At 33.9% G+C, this 17,701-nt stretch overlaps 1 protein-coding gene across 3 annotated transcripts in view; it reads right to left on the bottom strand.

Annotated features, from left to right (window-relative positions):
- LOC118192022 (cell adhesion molecule Dscam1-like) overlaps positions 1–17,701 on the bottom strand; it is a 1,213,535-nt gene that overhangs the window by 1,067,530 nt on the left and 128,304 nt on the right. For all 3 annotated transcript variants that reach the window (XM_085823265.1, XM_085823266.1, XM_085823267.1), the window contains exon 2: positions 6,895–7,218. In XM_085823265.1, the coding sequence (XP_085679391.1) occupies positions 6,895–7,218 (324 nt within the window). The remainder of the gene's footprint in view (positions 1–6,894; positions 7,219–17,701) is intronic.

Here is a 17,701-nt window from a genome sequence, read left to right as displayed (position 1 = left end):
CATATATAAAGATATAAAAAGGCCAAATGATTCAAATCAGTTACTTGTCATTTACTTCAGTTGTTAATCGTGAGTTGCATTGGGTTTCACTCGTCTTAAGAAATAAATATTACTTCTGGATATGCGTGACCAACACAAGTCCCAATCAAGATTTGCAAAATTTTATTTCAAGAACTGAGAAATAGTCAAAAGAAAAAGGTATGTAACTTGGTATAAGAAATAAGATATAGATATATATCGAAAATTTCGATGTAATTCATTTTGCAAATTCAGTCTTTACTCGAACAAAATTGCCAATAATCGTCTAAGGAATCAATATTGTTTACGGATTAATTTCTATGAAAACTGAAAAAAAACTGCAACATCCCTGATGAATGCGAATCGTGAAATTTCCTTAAAATATCGTATTGATTTTATTTCATAAACAGTTAAAAACAAGGCTGTTTTTGAATAAAATTATGAGCATTTATGAAAGGAAAAATAAACTATGAGGGAGGAAAATATAAATGAATTTGCGAAAGAATTGCAATTTTAAAGTCAATGTAACATGTTTAGGAATGTCCTGGCTTCAAATAATTTCGTAGAGCAATTTATGCAAGGACTGTGCAAAATATCTTATATAATTACACTGAGTTCAAAATTAAGAGAATTTTCATAATTTGGACAATTACTTTAAAACTGAACAAGGTACAAATTGCGCTCTTAAACAAACACATACATTCAGGTTCGAATACGTCAAGCATATGTGCGTGTCTTGGGTCTTGGCCGAGTTATTTAGATAAAGGCACACGAAACAGATTGCTTCATCCACTCGCAATTCGTCCTTGCCATCTCCAGAACCTAAAAATTGCGCTGCTGGAGGATTGAAACAAACTCCACATACACTTATGAACTGTCTAGTTTCGAGCATGAAATTGCAATATGAGAGCTTGTAACTCTTATAGGCGAGTCATTATCTATCAAATGAATATCCTTATTCATTTGATTTTGCAACTTGTGTTTTGGCCTTTTTAAGCCAACTAGCTTTATGTTAAGTCAGATGTATCTACTAGGATGGTATATATCCATGATATAATTTTGTGTTTTTTATCAGTCCAATGTCGTACCAAATTATGTCCCTACCAAATTTCACTAAAATCTATCTAGTAGAGCTGAAGATAATGAATTAAAAAACTTTTAACGTTATACACTAGTATACAAAATTAAGTTAAAAATATTTTATGTAGCTACAGATAAGGACATTTCAAATATTAATATAGAGAAACTTCATTAATTTATGAACTACAAATTTAGTTTTATATAGGCATATATTTTAAATGTTACATCTCTGCAACATGAACCAAGTTGAAATTTAAGGCATTAATATAATTATATAAGTTAAAATATGTTTTAATTTTTCAAGTTCCGTTATCTATACGTTTGATTAAACGAATTGTTCTTTTAGATAATAATGAAACTACTACGTTTTAAGAACTAATTAGAGAGCTAATAAATGAAAATCACCTCAGTAATACTCAAATAACATCTCTTCTATGTTTCAAATTAAGGTGAAAAAAACTAGTGAGTTTTCACATCTGTTTAGACATAATTTATATTCTATTTTAAAAATTAAAATTTTACGCAAATTTATCTGTCTACGCTTGGAATAGGGCTCAGCAACATCTATCTAGAAAATACTGAATTTGAGGATATATAGTGATACTGAAGTATGTAAGTAAAATTATTTTGAAATATTTTGGTCATCTGTAAGGAATGAATACAGTCAGAATCCGATAAAGTTTCCATTAAAAAATTATAATCATATTAATTGTATTATAACAAATCTTGTTTTGTAATGTTGGGAGAAATATCTTGGAACTTTCATTTATCTTTTCGCCTTAAAAGTGTTCTTTTTAAAATAGTAATGAAAGGGTGAAGCGTAAACGTTTTTTGAACCGATGCCAGTTGGCTGACTCGACAAGATCGTTCGTTGACAAAAACATTTACCATACGTAAAAAACTTACAAATTTTGGGGATGACAGTAGTGAAATCATGATATTCACTTGACTTTCTTTTCATGAGAAATTTTATTTACTTTGAAAGTACTTTGTACATTTTATCATTAGCTTTTTTATTCTGAATGAACTGCAATCATTTTTATATTCTCCCTATTGTATTAAATATTGTCATGATTAACGATAAAGTCAGATATAGCAATACCTCGCACAGTCCGCGTTCACTCAGTCCTGACCACGTTATAGTATAGGCTTGCGCAAAAATAGTACAGGCTAAATATTCCCGCTGAAATATGTACTGCCAAAATGAACGGTGTTGATTGATCACTCGCGCATGCGCGTTCGACGACAGATGTGGGAGACTACAGAGCAAACTGAGTCTTTATGATAGTCATATGGCATGGTCATTTATCATTCTCACTATCTGATTCACGCCAACTGACTCGCTCATTTTTGTTTACATTTTATTTATAATTCATTCCTAAACCCATTCATAATGAATAAGAAAGGACAATGTGATACTAGTTGCGATAAACCAAACAAGCGTAAATTATTTATTTTACAAGGTTAGCTAGATTTTAAAATTCACCAAGGCAGAGAATCATATGAGAAGATTAAAAAAAAATAAAAATGTAAGTCTTCAGTTCGAAAGGTTGTGAAAGCTAAGAGTATGGAATTGTTACAAACTCTTTTGCTTCTAAGGCATTTATAAAGCAAAGAAGTCCTTTGATTTTAAATATGGAAAGACTTCTTTCGCTTTGGATCGAGGACTGTAACCGAAAAAGAACTCCCTTAAGTAAACTAGAAATACAAACAAAAGCATCAAGTTATTTTTTCTACACTTCAAGGAAAAGATTCTGAAAACAAAACTATGAAAATTTTTAAGTAAGTCGACGTTGTTCTCTCGCTTTAAAAAATGCTCAAAAATTCCCAGAATTCGCATTTTGGGTGCAGAGAAAGAAGCAGCGTCAAATTCCCTGAAGAATATTGAAGAAGAAGGCGACCTCTAAAGAACAGAAGTCAATGTGGACGAAAATGGGTTACACTAGAGAAAGCTGCCTTATCATTGATGTTGTTGTCTTAAACATGTATTTCATGGAAGAATGGTTGTCAGGGCCTCAAGGAAGTTGGACTTCTACTTCCACCCCAGTTTTGGACGAGAGCATCACGCGGGGTGGTCTGAGGGTTTCCCAAATCTTTTGCTTTTTATTACCACTAAGCCACACAAGAGAAAATTCGGTTCGCCATATACTATTTAGAGTGCTCCCATGCCTCTAAGACACTACCCACTTACAAACATCTATAACATCCGGGATTCGAACCCGGACCCTTCGGTAGGCTGCTCTATTTAGGCGGCGAAACCTGCCTACTAGAACTCATTTGTCAGAAAAAACAATATCAGCCAGGCTATAAAGCATCAAAGGATCTAATTAGGTTATTAGTTAGGAGGAACTGCATCTGATGAGAACATACTGAAGCCCATGCTTATGTATTTCTCTGAAAATGCTTTCTTTAAAGGGGGATGTACTAAAAACTCGTCCCCCGTGTTTTGACGTTCTAATACGTCTAATTATAATAATGGTGTATTATTAAAGCCGAGTCTGAGAATTGGTATAAAGATTATTTTTGTCCCTTCATTCAAAGTTATTATAAAAAAACAAAAGATAACTTTTAAAGCATTATTGGTATTAGGTAATAATTTCAGAACTCATTTTCTTTCTCCAAATACTACCTCTCTGCTACAAGCAATGAATTAAGGGGCATGTTTCAAAATTTAAGTACCTTTTTATTTGAGGTGGACTCTTTCACAGGAAATCGAAAGCAACTTCTAGTGAAAACATTTCATATTTGATCACATTTTGCAGAAATTACAGTATCTGACGAACGAAGAAGAAACAATTGGTACTTTTTACCGTTTATTATTTTCCATTAATTTTAGATAAATGCGTTAACGTTTTCAACAAAATTTGATAGGGACGAATTACTAATTTTCCTATAGAAATAAAGTTTCACTCAGTGTACATTCATTTAATGCGGTACTTTACAATAACCAGTTAACAGTATTCAGAGATGTATTTCTGTATATGAATTACATTTAGAGTTCTTTTGGAGACATTCTGTGTGTGAATTACATTTAGAGTTTCAATAAAGGAATATCACTTCCCCTAATTTAAAATTTCTTTTCATCTTTAAATATACATATTTCTTTCCTACCCTTATTCTTTACTTAATTTTTCATCTATTATTGTATGTTATACTATTATTAAAAATAATTTGTTTTAATGTCTATTAATATTATGAAAATATTAAATTATTATATATTTAAAAATTCAGACGGAATATTTTTAATGTAATCATCTCATTTCCGGAAGGAATAATTCAGTACTTCGGTACTCGTGTCAAATGTAATTACTTTTACAGAAAATTAAAAAAGTAGTAATATTGAATACATTGTTCCTCCTGTGAACAGATAATTTAATCCTATAAATCTAAACAATTGTGATAATATTAGTTAATCTTTGGATTATGGTAACTTGGCAATTTTTTGGCGGAAATTTGGCGACCAACCCTGCTACAGCAACCTGATAGTTTTTGTTTTCACGAAGTAAAGGCTTTTTTTTTTTTTTTTTTTTTGACTCAACATTTTTTCGAACAATCTGCTAGCGGAATTACGCTTATACTAGAACTTTTATGGAACAAAAATGCTTAATCATGACGAAGATTAGGTGCGAAATTGGGAGAAAGTGCAGAATCGCAAACTGCTTGCCGCGTTTTTAAGAATTGCGCATACACGGTATCCATGTACACGTCGACCTATTTTCACTTAAAAAAAATCCCAGAATTACACAAAAATAGCATTGCGCACACTCTTGACTTTATCCGTGTACACTGCTAAAATCCTAGCTAGTAACCTTTATCGCTTTACCAAAATGTCGCCAAACTACCTGTTATCATATTCCAAAGATTAGCCATAATATTTGCTAAGCTATTTTTTCAACCTCTTCCGTGTAATCATGAAATTTACTTGCAATTTATTGACCTTCCAAAGGATATACAGGAAACTTAGGAACATGAGGGGAGGAAAGTTAGGAAATGAGGTCGGAGATAGAAAACCTTATTTCGCTAAAAATGCATTTATTCTTTTATATTGATATTTTAAATTATAATCTTTTTTTGTTTTCCTATTGTGCTACATCAATTAGTAGTCATGATTTTTTCTTTTTCCATGAATTTTTATAAAATTCATCAATCTCTTTAAAATGAAAAGCGTTAAGGTCATGATTTAATGGAAGTAAAGAAAAAAAAAAAAAAAAAAAACCTCATCTGTCTAAGATTTGTCTCTAATAACTACAGTAATAAAATTCTAAAAATTTTAATATAAAAAAAAATGCAGAACACATATATCTGTCTTCAAGTACACGTTACATGTTTAAATAAACAGAATAGTATAAACAACAGAAACTGGAAAAATACATTAAAAAGTTCATGTCTATAGCTTGGAAGCTTGAGCAGATTACACATCTTCAACTACAAATGTAAAAACAACACAAAGAGAACTATGTGCTTAGGTCAAAACGCAGAAGATCCTTTACGAACGTAACTTGAAGAAATTTCTGACGAAATGAGAGAAACCAAATTTCTGACATCCTCTATTGATGAAACGTTGAAAGAAAGGTACCTAGTTCGTTGGAGCTTAGTAGTAAATATAAGTTTGAACTTAGATTATCAGTTAAAAAAAGTATATTTTCTGGAAGGCAGCCGTCTTTAGGACTTTAATTTATTAATTAATAAATAATTTGTACTTGTTTGGTATATTTGGTCAAATTTACGATTTTAGACTTGAGCAAAGATCTCAGCTAGAATTTGGCCAAGCTTGTAAAACAAACACCGCTAAAACAAGTAAAAATAAACAATACAATATATAATAACAATAATAATACTCACAATTCGTTTCCTAAGATTAGTTTTAAGAATCCTTAACCTTATTATTATTTTATGGTATGTAATTGTTCCAGTCAACTACAGCACTTTCACATACATTAAGCTGTTTATTACAGCATTTCATGGACGTTACCTCCTCTGTCCATAAATCTAGCAACAATAACTAACGATATTCTGGAACCGCTGAACCAATTTCCAACACGGAGGTTCTTCTTTCTGCAGTTTTTGGACACAGAACTTCCAAATGGTTTCGTTATTAACAAAGTTTCATGTTATGGCCAATTTCGGATACTCGTTTGTCAGGCAAATGACCTCCTTCTTGATAAAATGGTATGGCTAAACTTTGGAATATGGTAACATGTAGTTTGGCGACATTTTAGTAAAGCGATAAAAGTTACTAGATAGGACTTTAGTAGTGTACATGGATAAAGTCAAGAGTGTGCGCAATGCCATTTTTGTGCAATTCTGGGATGCTTTTTTAAGTGAAAATAGGTCGACGTGTACATGAATGATACCGTGTATGTGCAATTCTTAAAAACGCGGCAAGCAGTTTGTGATTCTGCACTTTCTCCCAATTTCGCACCTAATCTTCATCATGATTAAGCATTTTTGTTCCATAAAAGTTGTAGTATAAGCGTAATTCCGCTAGCAGATTGTTGGAAAAAATGTTGATTGATTGAGTTGATTGAGTAAAAAAAAAAAAAAAAAAAAAAAAAAAAAAAAAAAAAAAAAAAAAAATGCCTTTACTTCGTGAAAACAAAATGGCGTCCAAAACAAAACTAGCAGGTTGCTGTAGCAGGGTTGGCTGCTAAATTTAATAATTGCCCAAATACGGCCTTCATTTCTAAGAATTTAACTTAATGTTACATTAATATAACTAGTATTCTGATCTATTCAGTATGGAATTTAATTACAAATTCAAATATTTATTTTAAACTAAAATTCAAAATTTCTTACCAGCTCTAACACGAACATCTCTGCTTCCTAGAATCCCAGCTTTATTCATTGCTATGCATCTGTAAACAGTTGTGTGGACGTCCTTCCGAAAATCTTCCTGAGAAAAGGGTGGAAAATCCAAAGATCCATCCCACCGGACGTGGCGTAAACCTGGAACATTGAGAACCTCTGTTCCATCTTCAGTTCTCCACTTAATTGTTGGAGGAGGGTGCCCAGTTGCTGAACACGGAATTATTGTACCGTAAGTGTTCAAGAAGGTGACGTCACTAGGAGGTTCATTTAAGAAAGTCGGGCCTTGTGTATCAGCAACAGATGAGAAGTCAGCTGAAAAGAAAATAAAAAAAAAATATATTGTTGGTCCAATACTTATTATTTTACCACAACATTTATAGTAATGTAAGCATCAGTGTCCGATGAAAAGTACAGAGTTTGGTGTTATTTGCTTTTCTATTCTAAATTTAAGTAGTAAATGTCACGAACGGAATTTCAATTTCTCAGCATTTTTTAATCAAATCTGGATAGCTTATGTAAAACTGTTCCTCAAATGAAAAATTTTTATTGAATTGTTTATTTAAAAAAGAGCACAGAATTCTACAATTACAAAAAATAAATAAAAAAAGAAAATCTGAAAGGTTTTAAATTTTTAGTTACGTTAAAGGGGCATTTTTTTTAACATTTTGTGTGTTACCTTTATTTAAATAAATCGTTCGCCGCAATTAAACCATAAAATTCAGTTCAAGAGAAATATCGCAAAATAATTTTAACGTGAGCATGTCTTTAGAATTTCCGATACAATGTCTTATGCCCTGGAGATAAAAATGTTTTTTCCGTACAACGTTGCCACTGCTCGTTTTGAAATCCTTGAGTTTTAAAACAAAAATTCGTTAAAGTTTTATAAAATACGAAATCGATAATAAAACAAATTCCAAATTTGAGCTTCCAGATGCCAATGTTCGAAGTAACATTACGACATTCAAAATTGGATGGCTGTAGGTACCGTTGTTTTATCACAATGCTAGAAACATGCATACATTTATGCAGATTCTTCATTATTTAACTATTCAAATATAATACAGGGTTATAATATTTGGCGGCAATAGTTTGAAAACTGAAACGGACATTCAGAGTGATTCGACGCAAAATCGCAAAACAAAAACAATAGTCCCTCAGGGACAAAGCCCCTTTATACTAACAATAAAATAAAGAACATAAATACTAAAATGAATGGGATCAGTAACAAGTTTATTATGTTATTAACAGAATTTCAAAAAAATTAATGTGGAAAGAAATGCGGAATAAAAAATGGAATTAATAAAATCTGCATACATCAATTAAATAAATAAATTATGCTATAATGAAAGCAAAGGCGAAAATATAAATACGTTTAATCTATTGAAAATGAAAGAAAATGAATTTCCTTTTAAACGAATCAAAGTAATTTTAAAGGAATAAAATCAATTAGTTTTTCCGATAAATTCCGTCAAAATAATTAGAAAGATCTGAAAGCCATCCGGGAAAAATATCTAAATAGTATAATTATAAATTCAGAATTCAGATTACATTGCTAATAAAACCTAAGGAACTGCATAGAAGTTTTCTTTTACCTTTTTCTTTTTGATTTCCGAGTAATCAGAGATAATTTATTACCAATGTGTAAATGAATTAAAAGTAGTATCAACCAACCGACTGAAGTAGATTATAGTGTCGAGTTTTGCAGGAGTTTGCGTCAGGTTTATATTTCAACACGTATATGTTTTAAATGCTGCGCAACTAGTTTAAAATAACGTACGTTATTTACACATGCGCGCATCAAATTAATCGGTTAAAATGAAACAACTCGACGGATATTAGTGTACGGGGTAGAAGCCTTCGCAACAGATATTTTGCGTATGCGGAGGAAATTTCCTAGAGGACATTTAAGATCCTGCTCCTATTTCCGTTCGAAAACCACCTATGAAGTCAGGCCATTTACCGAGATTTCTTTGAAGCCGGGTTCAAACTATCAGTATTGAGTGGACTTGTTGCTTAACCACCAATGAGCCTCCCACATTATATAAGAAGATACACTTTACATATGCATACAAAGTAAAATTTATGAAATAAAAATGTAATAATAATCAGATAAATAAAATTTCAAATCTTCGTACAAGTTTTATGCTCCATCAAATATTAATATCAGCTTTCAAAGTTTAATTTATGGAAAATGAGGAATCAAATTTTAGGCAGGGAAAAAGGTTTGTTTTGGTTTATTAGATTACGGCAAAGCACTCGAGGGCTATCTGCTTTAAAGGAGGGATGCCTTCGGGAGGACTTTTTAAGGAAAATTGGCTCGTATACACGTTGCACACGGGGAAAACCACGAAAACGCCCATGCAGCCAGCCCGTTTGCGGAATTCGAACCTCGGACCGAACTACCAGTGTTCAGCGACGTTACCGCTCGGCCGCTGCTGGGCTCGCAGGGAAAAAAGGAAATAAATTAAGTATGGATTTCCATTCATAAGGATACAATAAATTCATATATTCCTAATGTACAAATATGTAATCCCAAAAGTACACGTATGTAACCCGATATGCATAAGTAATGTATCCTTACTGCATACATCCCTGCTTCAGTACGTGAATATTAATGTAGTTTTTAATTTGCCTGCATATGTATACCTGTTATGTTTTCGTCTGTATTGATCCCCATAGGGATCTATTGCATGAGGTTCTATGCATAATTGTATCATTGTTCAATCAGCATTAACTTTAAATAATCTGTAATTATCATTGAGCAGAACGCATTCTTGAAACTTATGAACGCAAGCGTTTCATAAGTGTCATTGGTATTATTTAGGTTAGCCATTTATTTTATTGTACGAATTAACATACTAATCTCATTTCTGTTGGTGTCAACATACGCATTCTTGTACCTTGTTTCATCGTATGCTCTTGCAATAATAACATTTGATTTGTTGCTTTCATTTTAAACTTTATAAATCTCACTTGCTATTTTATAAATCACTATATTGTATCTATCATGTATCAACTGTATGTTCAACCGCCCTTGTATGACAATGTATCTCTCTTCTTTTAGTCTCAATAAATTCCCGGGGCCCTTTGGTTCGTTGAACTGCTCCTGGGATGGATCCGGCGTTGCGTCTGGGCGCTCGGTGCGAGGCACGCGTGAGGCTCCTCTCTAGCCAACTCTAGATAAGGGTGGACATGGTGCTGTACTGATTAATCTCTATGGCAAAGGGACAGTGCCCATGTCCACCGTCACTTATCACTTATTCTTTAATGGCATATATAAAAATACTTTTATCTCTCCAATCAATTGCTGCAAAATCTTCACAGGTAAACGATATGATTAACAACGTTGCTAAAAATATCTTTATCATATAATGTATAATAATCATTAATGCATAACGATTATTATATATGATACATACTACTTTCCCAGAAAATTGAAGAAGTGCAGGTCTTCACAGTCATTGATTACATACTAATTGCTAAATATGGATCCGTTGGCGCGATGCAAACCTCTAAAATTCACCTTTAACAGCATAGGTCTTTTCAAGCCTGGAGCTAATCACATGGCACAAAGAACTGGGATGCACACGTATGTTCATGTGGTATACTCTTAATTGAAAGCTCTCGACAGAAAAAAATGCGTGAAATTTTGATTAATCGAATCACGGTGCAAGACTTTCATATTGAATTTCCATGTTAAATTTCTATGATTTCAGATGCATTCCAGCTATTGAGTTGCGTGATCATGTGCAAGCAGTAGTTCACGAGAGAGGTTTCGGCTACTAAGTTTATTAGTGTTATATAATTTATATATTATGTAGCGATATAACTCTATCAGTCCTTTGCGATCTCCGGATTAACAAAATCACTGGTTTAAAACAGTGCAGCCGGTCTTTAGATCGTTGCGTGTCGGTCCTTTTATTGTTTAGCTGCGTAGGAAAGCCATCAGTTTACATATATACGTATTCACACATACGTAAGGCTTACTAGTTGCCGAAGGATTAAAATCACTAACTACTCATATGTAGATGAGTGTTCGAAACTTTACAAATGAGCTTACTCCAGGGACATTTTGTGGTTTCACCCATGAGCAATGAAAATGCTAGCAAGTTTCCTTAAGAAAGCCCTACACAGCTACTTCCCACTTAGGTAGTTAATTTTTACTTGCGGTTTGTTATAACTGATTATACTTAAATAGTACTTGCACTAAATTCTTAGCAAGATAAACCTAGGAAAAGAGAATTCCGACATGGGATTTGATTCAGAAATGATCCATTCGTTTAATACCACAGACATTTATCCCAGAGGGGCATTGAACATATTATAGCATTTTTGGAACATTACTAAACATTTTCGAACTATATCTTTTATGTTAGTATCTGTCTGGAAATTTTGTTTTCGCAAAATTATTATTGACAATATCTTTATACTATTAAACATTCTCGTAAAATTTTCTGTATTGTTAACATGTCTTTCTTGCTGACTGAGTAAATTAAGTTCTGCACGAATAACATCTGTGATGTACTTTGATGCATCGTATCTCACCTTATCCACTAAATGTGACTGCTCTTTTTTCAAGCGCTTGCAAAGCAATATGTTGTTGTTATCACTTATCTCATGTGTATGAAAATAGCATGAGAACAAGCTGACGAAATTCACCATGACAAATGGAGTGCAAGATTGCGCTTGTCGTTGGCAAGAACTTTCAGCGACATGCAGGTGACAGTATGAATTACTGGGCTCAGTTTGGCCTCCAATTTTGATGAAGAGAACCCCAGGGGGGAACGGGTTTGAGAGTGGACTTCCGGCTCGGTGGATATTTAAAGTGCCTCCATGTCGCACAGATACTGTCTCAAGTGGTTTGCAAACTCACCACATTTCTGATTGTACAAACCTCTTAATGTGTTCCGGACAGCGTTCTCTACAACCCTCTCCTCCTGCAGATGCCCCAGACATGGCTTGCTGATCTTCAAAGCTGAAGGCTTGACTTCTTTTTTCTACAAGCTTATTTCAACTGGACAAGCTTCATTTTTGATCTTTCACATACGTCAGGACTTTAAGGGGTCTCATTCAGGAATCTGGGAAAGAGCAGGAATAGTGCATCTCTCGTTGCATGCCATAGTAACCAATAAAGTATCAAGACACTGTACATAAACAAATGTCCATGCCTTCTCCAGAATTTGAATCCGGGCCCTTCGGTACGGCAGTCAGCGTTGCTAACCACTGTCCTGGTTGAGATACGCAACGCAGTTTTATCATCATAAGTGAGGAAAGTATTCTCCTTGCACCGATGCCCTGATGAATTTCAGTTCAATGTACTCATTCTTGGTGTCAAAAATGCACTACAGATCGTTGTTCTTTCGATGCTTCCATGTCGTATCTCATCTGAACTGAAACGCAATGCTGCCCAGACGGTAGAGTAGTTAGGAGAATCTTCTGCGGTACTAAAGGGCTCGGATTCAAATCCCAAAGAAGGCATGGATGTTTGTTTGTAAGTTTATAACATTTTTGCGGCACAGAGGAACTCTAAACATATGGCGAGCCCAAAGTCCTCTCGTGTGTTTTGGTGGTAGGGAAGAGAGGTGGGATTCCCTCGGACTCCCCTCCGTGGTGCTGTCCCTCAATATTGGGGTAGAAGTAGCAGTCTAACTTCCTTGAGGCTCTGACAATTATTCTTCCACAATATACATGGACAAAAAAATTGAAACAACTGAAAAGTGATGTACTGCATCTGAACAACAACAAATGAAAATGTCAACAACTGAAAAATACGTGGACTGTTGATATTCTTAATTTTTCAGCCTCTGTTTACGCCGATGTACAACTAGCTCTCTCGGAAATCTTTCCTTCTGATTATACTTAAAAATTCGGGGCTATACTTAGAAGTTTCGGCAGCATTGCATAAAATCACAGCTCACCTAACTGCCCTCAACGCGTTTCTAATTTAAGCCCTGCTTAATGAATAACTCTTTTTAGATTAATGCTGGAAAGTAAGCCTGCTATTGACATTCAATTTAGAAGTGAAAAGAAAATTCCATTGTTATTTCCAAGTTAACTGATGACTGCTGTTCTCTCTCTTTTTTTTCGACTATTAATTTCTGTATTCGAAAATATACCCACATTATTTTTTTATATTAAGTGAAAATTCCATTTCTTTTTTCAGAAAACATTTTTATACTGTAATCATCCTACATCTCAAACGAATGTGTTATAAATGTATACAATAATATATAGAACGTATTATAACTAAAACTATACCTACAGTGTGAGTTAATTTACGTAAGAAATGACATCACACATGCTGTACCAATCCACATTAGTAATAAATTACTGCATTGCATTGCAGCATTTGCATGAGGTGCAATATGTTTTACTATAATTATGTTTTCTTGAAACTTAAAACAAATGCAAAGTAATTCATTTATAACCAAGAGCAAGGAAATATTTTTGAAGGTTCATTTCGAAGGTTGTTTTCCCTTCTTTGTTCTTATTCCAAAGACTTCATCATGTAAGCCTTTCAGATAACAAGTAAGTTTCGTCTGATCTGTTTGAGGCACGAATGGCAAAATAATTTTGCTGTTATTGATGCAAAGCAATTTGCTTTCAACACAAAAAAAAAATCCTCGAAATCAAATTGAATCGAATATAGAAAGAACTAAGAAGCATTTTCTTCGAAATTAGTACTTCAAATTCCTACTTAAATTGCACCTCATTTGAACACAGTAATGATCCTATTATTCAGAGCATTCAGAAAAAAAAAATAAATATTATTCTTAAACGAAACGACTTCGGAGTTTCAATTACACATGTCTTCGATCAGCTATAAATGCACTCAATACAATCTAAGGATATCTCATTTCGGAAAGAAATTTCTTGATGCCAAGGTGCATTTGGCAAGGCTGATTTCTAACGAGTGTTAAGTTAATGTTTTAATGTTTTACTTTATTAAATGTTTAATTAAGAACTCAGAACTTACTTCATCTGTTAGTATACAGGAGAATGTTAATTATCTTACGTACTGATTTTAGAAAAAATTATAACTAAATTATTATAACTATTTGAAAATATTAATGCACTCATCCATTATTATTAATATCCCTCTAGTGAAAGAGGAGAGTTTCGTTCTCGTAAAATAATCTATGTGAGCAATGTTTAAAGCAAATTTAGGTGTTGTTGTTGTTACTTATGCTCAATTGTCTGACAGTAACATCAGCCCAAGCCCACGAAATTCCTCGTGATAAGGAGCGCAAGATATGCCTGTCGTCGGCAAGAGCCTTGAGCTGAGCTCAATTGCGATTTCAGGGTTGGCTTAGGCTCGAAACAGTGTGATTTACCTCAGTTCCGCCCCCAATTTGATGAAGAGAACCCAGGATGAGTGGGTTCGAGGGTCTCCCACCCATCTCCCCTTCCACCAAAGAATACAAGAGGACTTTCAGCTCGCCGAATATTTAGAGTGCCGCCATGCCGCCCAAACCTTATACATTTACAAATATCCATCCCTTCTCCGGGATTCGAACCCGGGCCCTTCGCAAGTACGGCATAATGTACAACATACAATTGTATATATTGTAATGTTTATATCTATGCATGTTTATTTAGGTAATAACCAAGAATGTGTAGGAGGTCATCGTTATGCAAGTCCTATGTAGCAATAACAACATTCTGTCATACCATGTTGACAAAGACCTTGTATGGCCATATATTGATTGATATTGTTTCAATAAATGCTGGGCCTGGGCGATTGGATGAGGGGGAATTCCCGGGGGCATATTTGTCTGTTCGACTGCCCACCGGATGCTCTAGGAGATGGATTTCAGTCTTGCGCTAGGCTCTCGTGTGGCGCAACCAACTGGCCAACTCTAGATAAGGGTGGACGTGGTGCTGTACTGATTAACCGAATGGCAAAGGCCCACGTCTTTACGTCGCTTATCTCTTATCGGCATGAGAGTCAGTGATGCTAACCACTATACCGGTTGCGGCAAATTTAGGTGTACAAGACTTGATTATATTTCATTCAAATATATTATGTACATGCAATATTGTAAGCATTACGCGATAATTCATTTTTCAGTACCTTTTTGTTATTTAACTCGTATATAATTTGTAGGCTGTACTAAGCGTGCAATTTGAGCGTAAGTATATTATGTGGAAAATAGTACTTAGCTTTTTGGAAAACTAAATTCATGTTAAATCTTAAAATCCGTTTTCTTAAAATAGTTGTTTTACAGATTCATGATTTTGACGTAATGCTCTCGATGTATTAAAATTTTATTACTCGAAAAGCATGATGTTTCGTAATGGAATTAAAAGCTATTCAACTATATAGCCATATTAGACTACTTTTAATGAAATTTGGGTTTGTATGCTAACCGTAACGAATTCCTTACAGCCTTAGCAAATGAAAGCAAAAACCAGGGTGCCTAGGAAAGACGTGATGAAAATATACACATAATTCGAAATTAAAGTGGATTACTTACATAATAACGCAACCCTCTTGGAACAAGTTGACGACTGCTTATAAATGAAAAGATAAAAGTTACTTATCGGGTGTAAGCTGGTAGTTTTCGTTTATGATTTTTTAAAAGATTCCGAAGCTATCGATATTTATTTTACGCTGGCAAACATTATCACCCTATGTAAAGGAAACATACTTTAATTTATACTTCATTCTGAAAGAAATATGTTTGATTTTTAATTGCCAGTTACACAAAATACCAAATTTTAATTATTAAGTAAGCATTACGTGATACATTAAAAAATAAAGCACTTACATTTTTCTCCAATAATTTCAGCAAAATGTTTTATGTGCTATTCTCCGCAAAAGCAAAGCTATCTGCTTACACTTAAAATAAACATAAAAGAATTCTAGAGAATCGGCATCGCACAAACTCGGTAACATTGGCTATCTACTAAATACATCTCCTAGTAGTTCGGTTTAGAAATTTTGAGTCAAAATTATGTCCTTTTAAAGCTATTTTAACGCATTTTCTTCCCTTCCAAAACGAGTGAAACGAAACTCTAAAATCGCATGGTTTAACGTCAAGGATTAAAATATCACAATTTGTTTATAAAAGCCTTTGGAATACAATAAAAGAGAACGCATGCGAAAAATGGAGACGTTGCTTAACTGATAGATTGTTATGAAAATGCACGCCTGACGAATTGTTATGCACCTGCTTGCAGAGTTTGGCACATTCTGGAAATTTGGCGAGTTCTACTATGGTGGTTGCGAGAACACATAATTAGTTTCTGTTTGCTGTTGCCGCCGCGTCTAGCTTGCAAAGCTGCAAAATGTATACCGGCTATCTTCTTTTGGTTGCTTCATGTAGCGATGCAAGGACAGAAATGCCTAAGTGAGTCCTGGAGACAAGATATACTACATAAAATACAAAATTTTCTCATAAACTGGAAGACTATATACACAATATTTACAACCATTTGCTTTGGATTAAATGAGTGATGAGGATGAAGTCAAAATTATGCTATAAACACATATTCAGCAGAGATTTTGAACAGAGCATAATAAAGCTTTATGTAGGAAAATGTTGGCTATCGCTAAACATGAAAGCTGCAAAAGGGTGAAGATGGCGTCCTCATGAAGAATCTCGTTGATGAAAATTTCAAAGGGGTTCATTATATTACATTCTTGTGCTTCCTGGTAGAAGCGTTCATTGAGTTTTCTGAGAAACTTAGCCAACGGTTCGATCTTAAGGTCGTCGTGAACACATTTGTTACGCACATAGAAGTGGGCATTTATAATAATACGAAGATATCCACCCGAAGCTTCTTAAATTCCTTATCGGTGACAGTTGTCCATGCCGGCGAAGCGTAAGTCCTGACCGGTCTGATAATGGAGAGGTATATAAGTCTCTTCTTGTTGAGGTCCAGTGAAGAGTATTTCCCAGTAACTGGGTATAAGCATTTGATGATTTTAAGTGCACTGTCACGCACATTATTAACATGATGTATCCACGTTAGGAGGTCGTTAAATAAAACACCAATATATTTGGCCTGGAAAACCACCGGAACAATTACTTTGAATAAAGAAAGTTGTTTTCTAATCGGAGTGTTCCTTTTGCGTTTAATAACACGTAAATAATTTCATTTAATTATAATACTACCGGAAGTACCAGATGCCAGTTACGTTAGACTGAAAGTAATGCATCTAACAACCAACAGAACGATATAGCTGTAATTCTAACGATACAAAAAATACGATTTATAGTCATATAGTTTTGCAGTCCGATGCAATATAGAAACCGCATAAAAATTTCAACGGACAACACACCAGTCCCGGTAAATAAACAAATTAAAATTTCGCGGTTTTGTGTAGCATGATTACTAGCCAGTTCCCTTTAGAATGTCCTCCAGGAAGGCATTCCACCCCTTAGGCAGATACCCCCGTGAGCTTTTCCGTAATTGAATAAGCCAAAACCAAAACAAAGTCTCAGAGAAGATAGTGAAAAGAAGTGCTGATGAAACTAAGCTTCTCTATATTTATTTTTCGGAAGCTAATAACAGTTATCAATAAGCTTTCGTCATAGGGGTTTGATATTATATCAATAGAAAATTTTTATTATGTTATCCAGATGAGAATTAATTACTATAAATTAGTGAATAATATTTGCAACCATGTATGTTCAAGAATATGAAAATACATCGATTTTTTTTTTCTATATAGGAACCAAATAAATAGAAATACGAAATTTTAATCAAATATATCAAACGAAATGCCGTTTTCCCGAAATGACCAAACAAATGGCATTAGGTAGTTAATGTGAATTAAAGAAATTTT

The sequence above is a fragment of the Stegodyphus dumicola genome, chromosome 9, assembly GCF_044657685.1.
Source record: "Stegodyphus dumicola isolate Sdum_Otavi_A_Nest chromosome 9, ASM4465768v1".
NCBI classification, from domain to species: Eukaryota; Metazoa; Arthropoda; class Arachnida; order Araneae; family Eresidae; genus Stegodyphus; species Stegodyphus dumicola.
Note: the sequence above shows the minus strand (reverse complement) of the source record. Positions and strands in the feature narration are given on the sequence as shown.